This window comes from Symphalangus syndactylus, chromosome 5 (assembly GCF_028878055.3).
Source record: "Symphalangus syndactylus isolate Jambi chromosome 5, NHGRI_mSymSyn1-v2.1_pri, whole genome shotgun sequence".
NCBI lineage: Eukaryota > Metazoa > Chordata > Mammalia > Primates > Hylobatidae > Symphalangus > Symphalangus syndactylus.
This window is the reverse complement of record NC_072427.2, coordinates 148,233,657-148,247,768: the sequence shown is the minus strand read 5'-3', so window position 1 is coordinate 148,247,768 and position 14,112 is coordinate 148,233,657. Positions and strand designations below refer to the sequence as shown.

At 58.1% G+C, this 14,112-nt stretch overlaps 2 protein-coding genes across 3 annotated transcripts; both read left to right on the top strand.

Moving 5' to 3' along the window:
* Positions 1-4,821, top strand: PTMS (parathymosin). The gene is made up of 5 exons (XM_055280890.2): positions 1-615; positions 3,474-3,545; positions 3,792-3,870; positions 4,026-4,087; positions 4,261-4,821. The coding sequence occupies exons 1-5, from the start codon at positions 571-573 to the stop codon at positions 4,309-4,311; spliced, it is 309 nt and encodes a 102-aa protein (XP_055136865.1). The 5' UTR covers positions 1-570; the 3' UTR covers positions 4,312-4,821.
* A 78-nt stretch (positions 4,822-4,899) lies between these two features.
* On the top strand, positions 4,900-12,321 carry LAG3 (lymphocyte activating 3). 2 transcript variants are annotated; one of them, XM_063640810.1, is made up of 9 exons: positions 4,900-5,327; positions 5,525-6,758; positions 7,043-7,190; positions 7,550-7,854; positions 8,445-8,714; positions 9,123-9,398; positions 11,116-11,358; positions 11,643-11,773; positions 12,098-12,321. In XM_063640810.1, exons 2-9 carry the CDS (start codon positions 6,701-6,703, stop codon positions 12,254-12,256), a joined length of 1,590 nt encoding a protein of 529 aa, XP_063496880.1. In that variant the 5' UTR covers positions 4,900-5,327; positions 5,525-6,700; the 3' UTR covers positions 12,257-12,321. The 2 variants fall into 2 exon arrangements, with proteins under 2 accessions (XP_063496880.1, XP_055136861.1); XM_055280886.1 differs by lacking the exon at positions 11,116-11,358 and having other exon boundaries at positions 4,900-6,758.
* Positions 12,322-14,112: the final 1,791 nt, after the last annotated feature.

The following is a 14,112-nucleotide window of genomic DNA, read 5'->3' as shown; positions in this document are numbered from 1 at the left end:
TCTCCGCGGCCGTCAGTCTCTCCATTTCCCCCTCCTGGTCTCGTCCTCCCTCCCGACTCTCTAGCTCTCCCTCCCCTCGCTTTCATCCTCCTATCCCCACCTCTCCAACCTCCTCTTTCATCCTCCTCCCCTCTCCTCTCCTCCCCGCTCCCGCCTGCCCCACCCCTGGGAAGCCCCTCCCGTCGGGCAGCGCCGCCTTATAAGCGGGTTCCCTTCCCGGGGGCGGCAGCGGCTGGTCGGCGGCAGCTCTGCTGGTGCGGGGGCGGCGAGCCCGGGACCGAGCTACCGCGGCCGAGCGCGCCGGCCACCGCCTGCACCGCCCTTCCGCCCGCCCTCCGGACGGCCGCAGCCCTGCGGGTCTCCGCTCCAGACCCACCCCCGCCCCACCCCGCGCGCCTCTGCCGCCTCTTCCAGAGACCCAGCTTGCCGAGCGGCCGCCGCTGCCGCTGTCGCCGCCGCCGCCGCCACCGCGCCAGGTTCCGGCCGCGGCCACCCTCCGCCGTCCAGGGCCCCTCCGTCTCGGCCCCGGGACCCCGGCTCCCCGCCAGCCCCGGCCCCGGCCCCGGCACCATGTCGGAGAAAAGCGTGGAGGCAGCGGCCGAGTTGAGCGCCAAGGTACGGGCGGGGACGGCGGCGGCCCGGACCTCGCGCAGCCCTGGGGCCCGGCGCGGTCCTCCGCCCCAGGCCGCCCCCGACGGCCCCGCGCGGCCCTCGCGCCCGGGTCCTGGCGGACCCCACTGCGCCCTCCCACCGCTCCCCGGCCCGGAGCTGCTTTCCCGGCTCCGCGCGGCTAGCGCCAGCGCCCTCTAGCTGCCCTGCGCAAACCACGGCGCCCGGCCTCGCCGCTCCGGTCGCGCCGGCCCCCGCAGCCGTCCCCACCCCTCTTCGGCCCCACCTCGCTGACCGGATCCCGTACGGCTTCCCATCCGAACGCCCCGAGTCTCACTTTGCCGCGCCCCCTCCCTGCGCCCCGCTGCCCCGTCTTTCCTTGCAACCTGACCTCACCTTTCCTCGCTAAGCGGTTTGAGATCCTCAAGTGTAAACAGGACTCTCCCTGGAGGCTGCTTCTCCCGGCCCCTCCCCGCGGCCGGACCGTCGCTCGCTTCTTTCCCCGGACGGCGGCCGCCTCTGTTTTCTCGTTCCCTCCCCTCAGCTGCCTTTCAGCTTTCTTTTCTCTTCATCGTCCCCTTCCCACGTACACACTGAAAGAATCTCGAATTCCTAAAAATTAGAAGCGGGGCAGGACTAGCCTTCCAAAAAGCCGAGGCTGGGCATTGCATGGCATTGCGTCGAGCTGTCCTCGCCCTCATCAGCTCCCTTCCCCGGCCCCATCCGTTCGCCCTTGCCTCTCTTCCAGCCTTCCTCTAATTTCCCCGGGGAACCTGCTGAGTGTCGCTCTGGGAAATTAACGCGGCCGGGGTTTGGGGGCTGGGAGCCCTATCTTGTGTGTGTATGTGTATGGCGGGGGGGGGGGGCGCGGTGGTTGCTGAGGGGCCGTCACACAGGTCTCCCGGGGGCCCGCGAAGTGAAACGGGGGGAGCCAATGGGAATAACGGCGGTGGGAGAGGGGCTGTGTGCGATCTGCCAAGGTGCGCCCATGTGGCCTTCCGGCGGGCTGTGCGGTGGCATGTGACTTCACTGAGTAGGTGTCTTTGTATGTCTGAAATCCAGCGAGTGTGTGGGACTGCCCGTGTCAGTTACATGTGTGCATGTGGAGACGTAGATGTTCTGGAGCCATGTTGTCGCTTTGTGAGTGCTGAGTGGCTCCGCTGTGCTCCCGTGCTGTCTCAAGAGTGTGTACCAGAATGGCCCAACGCTGGGCCATGTGTCTCCCATCGCGTGGGTTCTCCTCTCTAACTGTGTCTGTGCATCGCTGTCGGCCGGTGTCGGTGTGTGTGCCTGTGTTGAGTAAATGAGGCCAGAGGGCCGCTTAGCAGAAGACCTAGGGCCCAGGTCACATATTCTCCTGGAAAAGGGATCATGGAAGGACAGTGACCAGAAGGACAGAACAGGGGAGGAGAGGGCCCGGCCCCTTGAACTTTGGTCTCTGGTATTCTCACTCTCTCCCTCCATCAGCCCAGATGGGAAAGTCAGGCCAGGGCCATACAGACTTTTGGTGCTGGGGCCCCCAGAGAGAAGCTGACCAGCTCCTTGCTCTCCTGGCCCAGGACGTAGGGACGAGCCCACTAGCTAGTGGAAATGCCATACTGACCTTGTGGCACAGAAATGAAGACCGCACGGTGGGGTGGAAGGGCACCCTCTCTGGAGTGAGAGTGAAGAGTTCTGAGCTACCCTTAAAGGGAGAAGGGAATTGAGTGCCCTCAAGGGCAGCCGTTCTGCACCAGGCTCCTCTCCTATCCCCTGTCCTGTTCCAGAAAGGACCCCCCTCCCAGGGTGATCTCACACAGGAGACTTCCATTCACATGGAATCAGATACACAGCGTGGCACACCAACACCAGATCAGATCACACAAGGACACCAACCGTGTTACACTGTGCCTGCCGAGGAGTGGGTGGGGAGAGCACTGGAATCTGAATTGGGAGGCTAGTGTAGTGTCCAGAAGGGACTCACATGTGCCATCTCGGCACAGGACTTCAACCTGTGCCTGCTAGGATCTTGGGGTGAAGGAGAGGGGCTGGCTGGTGGGAGGGTCTGCTAGACAGGTCCCTCCCTCTTCAACATTCCTATCCCACCCCAGTCACATACCTTGTTTGTTGCTCTCTCCTTGTCTCCCATGCCTGCTACTCTTCCCCTCCTTGTTTTCTCTTCTACTTCACCTACATTTCCACTGGAAATGGCTACTTCCACTCTTCCACTACACCCATGCATACACCATGGGAGACAGGGATGGAGGAAACTACTTGAACTGTTTTGGTGTGGGGAGGGCAGAAAGTGGGAGGGGTGCTGGGAATGTGCTAAGGTGTAGTGTTTGGCCAAGTAGGGGCCTGAGGATTAGGGAGACACAGACGGAGAGAAACAAAGACCTTAGAAGCTGAAGGGGAAGCTGGGAGGGATGCCCAGGAGAGAGAGTCCTCAGGAAAAGGCCCCAGAGGTAGACAAAAGGCAGAGCTGGGCGGGCAGTGGGGGGGCAGGCAAGGGAGGCGGAGGGACACAGGAGGGGGTGGGGCACTGAGGCTGCAAGCAGATGGAGAGGATTTGCTTTGCTGAGCTGAACTCTTCAGCCAGTGAGGTTTGGGAGAACTTGATGGGGGTGGGGATCATTACCCTGGTTGCCCGCTCCTGCTGCTTCATCCCTTTCCCACCTTGGGTCTTGGGGAAGGAGGTGTTTGGTTTCAACCCCTTCATAGCCCTAATGTAAGGACCCTGGGGCCCCTATTCTGTCTCTAACCTGTGGCCACCTTCTTCAGTTCACACTCCTCTAAGCTCACTACAGAGGGAGAACTGGGGCTGCAGGGACTTAGGGGCTGCAAGCCATTTGTGGTGAGAAAGGTGACCTCTTTCTCCCTTGCAGGACCTGAAGGAGAAGAAGGAGAAGGTGGAGGAGAAGGCAAGCCGGAAAGAGCGAAAGAAAGAAGTGGTGGAGGTGTGGAGGGGTTGGGGAAAGGACCACATCTGCCCTACCATCTTCCCTCCCAATCATCTCATCCCTCCTCCGCTTTCCTTCTGAGGGTGCTGGGTCCTGCGGTTCCCCTGAGCCCTCTCATCCTTGCTGCCCCACCCTGAGGCCCCTCCCAAGTGCTTTTATCACCCAGTCTCCAGTCCCATTGGTGGTGATGGTGGGCAAGGCATGCAGCCAGCCTGAGGCTACTCCCTCTCCTGGTCCCCACAGGAGGAGGAGAACGGGGCTGAGGAAGAAGAAGAAGAAACTGCTGAGGATGGAGAGGAGGAAGATGAAGGGGAAGAAGAAGGTGGGGAGGGGCAGGGGAGGCTGGGCTGGCAAAGTCCGGGCTCAAAGGAGCAGAGTCAGGGTGGGTTTGAAGACCTGAAGCAGGGCTCAGGGCGACCACAGGGGCTCTGCCGGAGCTTCCTGCCCTTCCCCAATGACCCATTTCTGGCTCCTCAGATGAGGAAGAAGAAGAGGAGGATGACGAAGGGCCTGCGCTGAAGAGAGCTGCCGAAGAGGAGGTTTGGGCTGGGTTGCTGGGCCTGAGGGGCTGTCAGGGATGCAGCCGGGCTGGGCGCCCTTTGGATTTGGACCCAGATCCCTGTGCGGCAGGGGTGGGGGCTGGAACAGGACCGGGACAGGGGGAGGTCCCCCCTCCCATTTTACAGCTCCCCCTTTCTCTCCCTCTCCACAGGATGAAGCGGATCCCAAACGGCAGAAGACAGAAAATGGGGCATCGGCGTGAGCCCCTGCCAACAGGCTGGGGTTGGGAGGCCTCTCTGGGCCTGGAGGTGGGGGTGGGGGCAGACAAGTCCAGCCACTCTTCACCTGGCTCCCTGCTCTGGGTCCTGCACCAGAGCTGCCACCCTCTTCTTTCTCCCCAGCCTTCTCATTTCCGCCTCTCCAGACACTGCGCCCTCCACCCTCACTCTGCCATTGTTCCACCTCCTGACCTGCTCCATCTGAGCTCTCCAGCTGGCCCCCAATTGCTCCTCTCTCTCATTGCTCTCTTTCTCCCTCCCCTACCAGCCCCATCCTTCCTCTGGTAGCCTCTCCCACCTAACCTCTGCATCCCCCAGCCTCATGTCCTGCCCCATCCCTATCCTGCCTGACCCCTGGATCTCCCTCAGATCCCCTCTTCTCAGACAGCGCCAGGCCAGGGTGGGGCCGGGGTTGGGGCCGAGCCCCACAGCTGCCCCCCTCCCCTCCCTTTTTGTATAATTTAATAAAGAAATGGTCGCGCTTCTGTTTTTAACCTGTCTCCTGCTTTCCCAGGGGGTCCAGTCAGTGCGACAAAAGAGTAGAGAGGGAGGAGGGTGGCTGACCTCACATTCTACCAGGACCCTTCCCTTTGATACAAAAGCAGCAGCACACTCCTACCACCCACGACTCAAGAAGACAAGATCAGCCCTCTAGGGGTGGCCCAGAGCCCAGCTCTTCTGAGAGCTGACTTATGTCCTGTTTTGGATTCTCAGGGATGCTCCTCCCCAGCAATACACACTTCCCTGCTAACCCACACAAGACCTAGACACTGCTGAGCCCAGTGGAAAGCTACCAGCTCTATTGTGCTGAACCAGGCACAGAGAAACAGCCCAGAAACAGGAAGTCCTGCCCCTGAGCTGGGAGAGGGCTGGTAGTCCTGGGTCTCAGCCTGCTAGGATTTGGAGTGAGCTGCCTGGCATCAGAGATGCCCTCTGCCTGGCATGGAATCGAGCTCCTTCCAGTCAAGCAGGGAAATCCTGGGTCTTGTGTCATTCTCAGGTCGGCTGTATGTTTCGTCACCTGCCCTCCAGCTCTCCCTGGGCTGGGCTGGGGAGCGGGAGTTGTATGACTCTTGTCAGTCTCGGGCCTTCCCTAGTCCCACTGCCTCTGTTTCCCCTGAGTTTGATCTCTGTTAGGAGAGTTCTAAGATTTCTGCATTTCTCCAACTCCGCATGACGCTTGCCTTCTCCTCTTAGTTTGGAACCTCTGGATTGGAGGATGCTTCTGAGTGTATGTATGGGGGCCTGAGTTGGAGTGGGGAGGAGTGTTGACTCATCAACAGCATCATTTCTCCCAGGAGACACCCGTAACTCATCCAAGGTCAGGACTACACTCACGCACACAGGTACACTCACAGCTTTTATCTTCACACTCCCTAACCTTCGCAAACTGTACAATTTCTTTGAAGCTCAGTTTCCTCATCTGTACAATGGGGAAAAGTATTAGATTTCATGAATTACTACAAGTGTCCAATACAGTGCTTAGCACGTAATGAAGCCTCAATACAATGTAGTTATTCTCCATGCCCCGCAAAGCTGGCATGCCTAGCCTCAGACCTACCATTTTTGGGGTGCAGTAAAGCTTCCTGTCCACCATGTTCCCAGGGACATTGTACTGATGGGTGGAAAGGCAGGTCTAAAGGGGTCACAAAGTTCTGGGAGGTTAAGGGAACAAGGGAGGAGATTAAGCAACAAGGAAAGAGCTTGCCAAGAAGGAAGTGTGAATATTGGGACTGAGGAGGCAGCTTAGAGATGGGCAAGGGGGGCACTTCCAGGCAGAAATGGTTCGTGGAGGCAGAAGGTCCCTGGGAGAGGGAGCAGTCTGGAGGGTGGGGCAGGGGCGAGGAGGGGGAGGTGGGGAGACCCAGGACTGAGGAAGTAAACAAGGGGAGTGCCACCACAGAGGTGGAGGGTGCTGCTGCTGGGAATCAACCCCCTCAGACTTTCCACTGCGAAGCGAAACTGTAAGCCCTGGGGTGCGGGGGGCGGGCCGGGAGGAGGGGAAGTGGGGAAGGTGGAGGGAAGGCCGGGCACAGGGGTGAAGGCCCAGAGACCAGCAGAACGGCATCCCAGCCACGACAGCCACTTTGCTCTATCTGCTCTCCACCACGGCGCTGCTCTGTTCCCTGGGACACCCCCGTCCCCACTTCCTCAGGCTGCCTGATCTGCCCAGCTTTCCTCTGGATTCCGGCCTCTAGTCACCCCTCCCCACCCTCTCTCCAAGGCCCTCTCCTGGTCTCCCTTCTTCTAGATCCCCTTCCTCCACCTCCCTCTCTGCAGAACTTCTCCTTTGCCCCCCACCCCCCGCCACTGCCCCCTTTCCTTTTCTGACCTCCTTTTGGAGGGCTCAGCGCTGCCCAGACCATAGGAGAGATGTGGGAGGCTCAGCTCCTGGGCTTGCTGTTTCTGCAGCCGCTTTGGGTGGCTCCAGGTAAAATGGGGATGGCGGGAGGGTTGACCTCCAGCCCCACAGGAGGGGACCAGCAGGGATCTCTGTGGCCACAAAGGTCCTGAGGTCCTTAGCTCTGTGGTGGATTCTTCTAATCCCTCTCTTGGGCAGTCCTTCCACCCGCAAAGCCTCTCTGGGCAGAGAAGAAACAGAAATCCAAGTTCTTCCTGCACCCTGTTTCTCCCTCGGGAAACACCCAGGCTCCTTCTCTACCCCTGCCTCTCGGCTCATGCCCCCTCCCCTTGGCCTCTCTTTTGCTCACCTAGTGAAGCCTCTCCAGCCAGGGGCTGAGGTCCCGGTGGTGTGGGCCCAGGAGGGGGCTCCTGCCCAGCTCCCCTGCAGCCCCACAATCCCCCTCCAGGATCTCAGCCTTCTGCGAAGAGCAGGGGTCACTTGGCAGCATCAGCCAGACAGGTATGCACCCCAAACTTGGGCAACAGGACCTCCGAATCCAGCACTCAACCCAACACCCATGCCGGTCCTCTGTCCCCTGCCCTGAGGTGTCACTCCCTCTGAAGCCAGTGACCCAGTCTCCCAGCCCTCGCTCTCACCGTTCCTGTCCTTGATCTGCAATCAGCGACCCTCACGCCTGCATCCCTTCTCTCCAGAAGGGGATGCAGCCAGTCCAACAGAGGGGTCGGGGGGGTGAGGGGACGGTTGGTGGTCCAGAGAACTCTTGGGGCGGGCTTTCTCATACTCAACGGGTGGCTGCCTGCATCCTCCCGGGCTTCCTACCGCTGGAGCTTCTCAACTCCATTCTCTTTCCCGCTCAGTGGCCCGCCCGCTCCCGCCCCCGGCCATCCCCTGACCCCCGGCCCACGCCCGGCGGCGCCCTCCTCCTGGGGGCCCAGGCCCCGCCGCTACACGGTGCTAAGCGTGGGTCCCGGAGGCCTGCGCAGCGGGAGGCTGCCCCTGCAGCCCCGCGTCCAGCTGGATGAGCGCGGCCGGCAGCGCGGGGACTTCTCGCTATGGCTGCGCCCAGCCCGGCGCGCGGACGCCGGCGAGTACCGCGCCGCGGTGCACCTCAGGGACCGCGCCCTCTCCTGCCGCCTCCGTCTGCGCCTGGGCCAGGCCTCGAGTATGTGGGGCGGGACGACGGGAGAGGGGCTGGGAGGTGGGTCCCCATTCCCTCCCTCCCGGGACGCAGGAAGGGCTGGAGCAGAGGCTGCGCCCTAGGCCCTGTGGGAGAGCTCCCAGAAGAGTAGAGGAAGGGGGTGGGCGGCCTGCTGGAGTGGAAGGTGCCCCCGAAGCACGTGTATGGGGGGCCCTGTGGAGAGATTGTGTCACCCCCGAGCTCCCCTTCTCCCACCCACGCGGGAGTGCCCAGAGGGAGGGGGAGGGGGGAGAGCATGGGGCTAAAGTGATTCATTTCAGATATCTGTAGCTCAGGGGGTGGGCTTCGCGGGGTTCCAGGCCAGGAAAACGGCAAGGGTGGCTGGTGCCAAGTAAACTCCAGGCAAGGGACAGGGGAAAGTAGTCCCGGGGAGTCTTGGGGATCCACTTGATACACCTCCAGGTGCTAGAAGCTGAGATGGGGAGAGGGTGATGTGGGAGAGAAGACAAGTCTAAAGCCAGGTCCCTGTTTCCAGGAGCTTCCAGCTTGGGAGTCCTGCCGTGCTGGGAGATTGTTTCCAGTGGGCTGATCAAGTCTTCTTTATCCTTGCACAGTGACTGCCAGCCCCCTAGGGTCTCTCAGAACCTCCGACTGGGTCATTTTGAACTGCTCCTTCAGCCGCCCTGACCGCCCAGCCTCTGTGCATTGGTTCCGGAACCGGGGCCAGCGCCGAGTCCCTGTCCTGGAGTCCCCCCATCACCACTTAGCGGAAAGCTTCCTCTTCCTGCCCCAAGTCAGCCCCATGGACTCTGGGCCCTGGGGCTGCATCCTCACCTACAGAGATGGCTTCAATGTCTCCATCATGTATAACCTCACTGTTCTGGGTAACTCCCCCACTCTGCTTCACACTTGACCACAACCCCTTCCTGCCCCCCTTGTCACCTCCCCTAACTATGGGTCCCCAAACCAGGTTCTCGGCAGCGAGTGGCCTATGTCATTGCTGTGTGTCTCACTGTTCGACTCCTTTATATTGCTGGCAGCCTCGCAGCTGCCATCACCCCTTCTTGCTTCTCCTGTGGCCTTCCAGCGTCATTGCCAGCCTTCGCTCTCCTTCTGGCTAAGCCCACTTGCTGGATTTCTGAGCATCCTCAGCTCATCATCTTATTCTGCTCCTTAGCACTCTTATGAGCCAGACCATCTCCTGCATTCTTCTGCCTCCCTTCCTTGCAGCCCCAGCACTCCCTCCCCACTGCAGCACCCAGCTTTAACTTTGGGTTTTCTTTTCTCTTCAGGTCTGGAGCCCCCAACTCCCTTGACAGTGTATGCTGGAGCAGGTTCCAGGGTGGAGCTGCCCTGCCACCTGCCTCCTGGTGTGGGGACCCGGTCTTTCCTCACTGCCAAGTGGACTCCTCCTGGGGGAGGCCCTGACCTCCTGGTCACTGGAGACAATGGCGACTTTACCCTTCGACTAGAGGATGTGAGTCAGGCCCAGGCTGGGACCTACACCTGCCATATCCGTCTGCAGGGACAGCAGCTCAATGCCACTGTCACATTGGCAATCATCACAGGTCAGCCTCAGGTGGGAAAGGAGTAGCTCCCTTCCCAGGGGAGAAAGGACAGGGAGGGAGGAAGGGCTGGCGGGGCAAAGACTAGGCAAACTCACCCTGTGATGCCAGGCCACTGGGCACAAGTTCCAGAGCCTGCCCATCTCGGCCCCCACTTTTCTCACCCCCATAATAAAGAAACGAAACTGAAAATCTCCTCTTGAGTCACAAGATAAAAGTTCCACCGTTCTCTATGGGACTCCCCTGCTCTCAGTTGGCGGGAGGGTCTGGGAAGTTAGAAGGAAAGGTGACAAAAATTCCGAATGGTTCAAAAGAGGTAGAATATATTTCTAGAATCCTTGTCTACTTTGCAGCCAGGGCTTGGGTTAAAGTTGCAGGAAGTGGCCTGGATTTGGGAGGAGTGAATAAATCCGTCCCTTGGTCAGCAAATATTTACTGAGCAAGGGTTTTCCAAGACAATATAAAACAAACACAGAAAAAAGAATACTCAGAGAGTATGTGTTGACTGGTTGATAACTATCAGCCATGACAGATTAGCCATGTCTGCAGCACTCACCTGTGGCCACTAAGTAGTAGCACCCCACGGCAGGTGCTTAACAATGTATAGAGGTTGAATGAATACGTGAACATGCTAATGGATAATACATCTCCTGAAGGCCAATCCTGAGTTTTCACTTGCGTTCTGGATACCTCTAACTAGATATTATACCACCTCTCAGCCACCTCACCCTGAACCCCATCTTTTTCTCTCACCAATCCCCTTGCTGACTCAGCCTGTCAGTAATCCACTGGTATCCACCCACCTCGAAACCTGGCCTCCTCCTCTCTACATCCCGTCAGTCATCAAAGCCCACCAGTTCTTTCTGTCCAATGCCTTCTTGAAGGTCAACTGTTTTATGTAGAAGCTCAGTGAGAGAGATACTGTTACCCTCGAAGACTTTCTCAAAACAGCTGGGAAGTGCCAGACTCTGGGTCTAAACTCAGGTGTCTGCATCACCAAATCACTCTCCAGGACACTACTCAGATGCCCTTCACCCTTTGTCTCCTCCCACCCACCCATCTCTCACTTTACAACTTGGAGAATGCTCTGTCTCTAGATTAATGGGTCAGTTCTCTGTTCTCTATACATTCAGAAAGGGGGATGACGTTCATTCAGGGGGCACCACAAGGCAGGAGACACTGATGTGAGCCATGTCATGGAAGTTCCAAAATTGTGAAGTAGATGGGGGGTCAGCTCATCTGACCGATTTTGAGGGTTCTGAGCATTTGAATAGAAAGTAATGTAAAAGAATCTGTAATAGTATTTATTGTGTGGTCCGCCAGGGCCAGTTTGAGTGTGAAGGCAGTAGGGAGCCTGGAAATGTTTTGAGCAGGGGAGGGAGCTGACTAGAGCATTGTCTGAATAAGATAAATGTGGCTGGCAGGGCATGATGGCTCCCACCTGTAATCCCAGCACTTTGAGAGGCTGAGGCAAGAGGAGCACTTGAGTCCAGGAATTCCAGCCTAGCCTGGGCAACATGGTGAAAACGCATCTGTATAAAATTTAATAAAAAATTAAATAGAAAGAAAAAGATGAACGTGGCCATGACCCCTGATGTCCTTCCCTAACCTCACCTGGCCAGAACCCAAGTGAGTGCAGGGTGATTGAGACTTGGGGTTCAACCTGTGGTATCACGTGGGGGCAGAACCCCAAAAGATCTCTTCCTTCTACTCTTTTCAGTGACTCCCAAATCCTTTGGGTCACCTGGCTCCCTGGGGAAGCTGCTTTGTGAGGTGACTCCAGCATCTGGACAAGAACGCTTTGTGTGGAGCCCTCTCGACACCCCATCCCAGAGGAGTTTCTCAGGACGGTGGCTGGAGGCACAAGAGGCCCAGCTCGTTTCCCAGCCTTGGCAATGCCAGCTGTACCAGGGGGAGAGGCTTCTTGGAGCAGCAGTATACTTCACAGAGCTGTCTAGCCCAGGTCCGAGGCCCCATAATATCAGGACCCAAACACCACAGCAATAATCTTTATCCCCCTTCCAGAACAGCCCCTGCCACCCCCATCCCAGCACTTTTCTTTCCAGTCAGGGACCTGATCTCTGGCTTTTGCCTAGCGTTGACCTGTTTCCACCACTAATCAGCTGAATGACCCTGGGACAAGTCCCTTAAACTCTCTGGATCTCATTGCATCTGTAAAGTCTGAGAGAGTGACAAAGTGTCCTTTCTAGCCCTGACCCTATGCCTCATCCTGTACTTTCTCCATAGGTGCCCAACGCTCTGGGAGAGCCCCAGGTGCCCTCCAAGCAGGCCACCTCCTGCTGTTTCTCATCCTTGGTATCCTTTCTCTGCTCCTTCTGGTGACTGGAGCCTTTGGCTTTCACCTTTGGAGAAGACAGGTGAGCCAGGGACATGCCAAACCTGCCCCCCCAGCAGCTGCCACTCTTCCATCCTCAGAGTGCTGATGGCACCCCTTCCTCAGGAAGGTGACCAAATGGGACCCTAAACTTGCCCTCAGAGCCCCCCTTCTTCATAAGCCTCTCACTCAGGGGACAGCTTGTGCCTGGGTAGGCTGGAAGGGGGGTTGAGAGAAAGCCAGGACCAGATGTGGAGGGCAGGGGGCGCTGAGAAAAAATAGATGGACTCAGTGTCCCTCCTCATCCGTTTCCCTTCATCCTTCTCCTCCTTCCACCCTCCATCTCTCTCTCCATCTCTTCTCACAGTGGCGACCAAGAAGATTTTCTGCCTTAGAGCAAGGGATTCACCCTCCGCAGGCTCAGAGCAAGATAGAGGAGCTGGAGCAAGAACCGGAGCCGGAGCCGGAGCCGGAGCCAGAACCGGAGCCCGAGCTGGGGCCTGAGCTCGAGCCGGAGCAGCTCTGACCTGGAGCTGAGGCAGCCAGCAGATCTCAGCAGCCCAGTCCAAATAAACTCCCTGTCAGCAGCAAGCCTGAGTCTGGCTCTTTCTTGTCCAAGTGAAGGTTCCCGTCTCTCCCCAGCCTCTGGGGGCTCCCTTCTCCCACCCTAGCCTCCTAACCTACTTTCCCCAGCCAGCCTCCCTCACCTTCCCCTTTTCTGTTTCTGGCTGCTTCGTGTTTCCTTCTTGGTCTCTCTCTCTCTTGCGCTCACTGTCTCTTTCTGTCTCCTGGGTAATCATTTCTCTGAAGCTCCCCGCAAAAAGCCCTTGCCCCTTGCCTCCGCAGCTCTCTCCTCCGTCCTTCCACCCACCTTCCACCCACAGTGCGCTGGCTGCCCTGGTTTCCTTGATATTTTTGTCCTTTGGGTCCACCCCACCCCACACTCAGCTGCACTTCAGCACTTGTCCTTGGCCCTCCGGCTGCAGCAGATGCGCACATATGCTCGCGCGCACGTGCACACACACACACACACAGACACACACGTGCGCGCGCGCGCAGAGGACTGCCTTGTCAAGTCTTCCAGGAGATCCGGTCTGGAAACCTCTCTGGGCAGCCGGCTGGGGCTCCTACCTCTGCCCCACCCCCCACGTTCCTCAGCCCTTGGTGGCTTTTCTGGTCCCAGGCATGAGAACACACTGCCACCCAGTGGTCACTGCTTGTCACACCCCAACGGAGGTCACTGGGCCGGCTGCGGCAGGCCTGAGGAGTTGAACAGTGCAGTGGACAAGGCAGGGCACAGATTGCTGTGAATGCAGGCACTGCCTTTGTATTATGCACGCTCTCTGTGCAGCATATGAGTGTGTGCCCGGTGACTGTCACATGTCCTATGCACCCTTCAGAGAGGGACTGAACAATGCATGTCTCAGGAGATACAGCCCTGGCTGGCCCTCTCAAGGGTGTAATCAATATCTGACAAAGGGGAAGGCTGTGAACAAAGGCCTGTGCGTAGAGCGAAACAACCAGCTGCAGCTGTGGGAGTCAGGAGTCCCGGCTTCTCATTCCAGCTTTGCTGACATGACTGTAGTCAATCTCCCTGAGCCTCAGTTTCCTCACCTATTAAATGGGATAATGATAATAACCCACCAAAATGGGTTGTCGTGAATATTGGATAATAAAGGGCTTTGGAAACCGTGGAGTGCTCTGCATGTGTGGAGTACTTGTCTGATTATCCATTAGTGAAGGAGAAAGCAGGCCTGCTCTGGTCATGCTAAGAATGCTGTTGAAGACCCCAAGTCAGCCTGCGCCCTGCTCTGTCTGTCTTGGAGCATTCACCTGGGCCATGCCAATGGTCCTCACAGCAGAGCACACACGGCCTCAGCACATGGCATCCTCGAGTCTGGCATGGGACAGAGACCTCTGCCTGCAAATGGGTGTGGGGCCCTGGACTTTGGCCACAGATAGCTCTGTCAGGGGACTTTAACCCCATGCAGGAGAACAAAATATTGAAAGTGAGTGGGTGAGTGGGAGCGAGCCTGCTGGAGCAGGAGGGGCATGGTGGCATGCGTGAGTGGCGTCCCACTGTGTCTGTGTGCCATGTGCAAAAAGACACAAAAAGACAGACCTGAGGACATGTCCCTGCAGAGACACAATAGTCACTCATTGGAGAGACAGACGATGAAGAAGGTGACACCTTTGTTCTGTGCAGAGCCTTAGGGAGAGGGGGGACCCTCTGAAGCCTGAACAATGAACCATTTACAGCAATCTGAGGTTCTGAGCCTCAGGATGATGATGACTCTTGCCTTGTCACTGGCAGAGAAACACTGGCACAGGAAGAAGGAAGCTCTGGCCCTGCCAGAGATGATCACACTGCAAAAGGAAGTC

Coding starts and splice junctions, on each gene's coding strand:
- PTMS (XM_055280890.2), top strand. CDS start 571: ATGTCGGAGAAAAGCGTGGAGGCAGCGGCCGAGTTGAGCGCCAAG. Junction 616..3,473: donor CGGCCGAGTTGAGCGCCAAG/GTACGGGCGGGG, acceptor TCTCCCTTGCAG/GACCTGAAGGAGAAGAAGGA. Junction 4,088..4,260: donor AGAGAGCTGCCGAAGAGGAG/GTTTGGGCTGGG, acceptor CCCTCTCCACAG/GATGAAGCGGATCCCAAACG.
- LAG3 (XM_063640810.1), top strand. CDS start 6,701: ATGTGGGAGGCTCAGCTCCTGGGCTTGCTGTTTCTGCAGCCGCTTTGG. Junction 7,191..7,549: donor TGGCAGCATCAGCCAGACAG/GTATGCACCCCA, acceptor TTTCCCGCTCAG/TGGCCCGCCCGCTCCCGCCC. Junction 8,715..9,122: donor GTATAACCTCACTGTTCTGG/GTAACTCCCCCA, acceptor TTTTCTCTTCAG/GTCTGGAGCCCCCAACTCCC.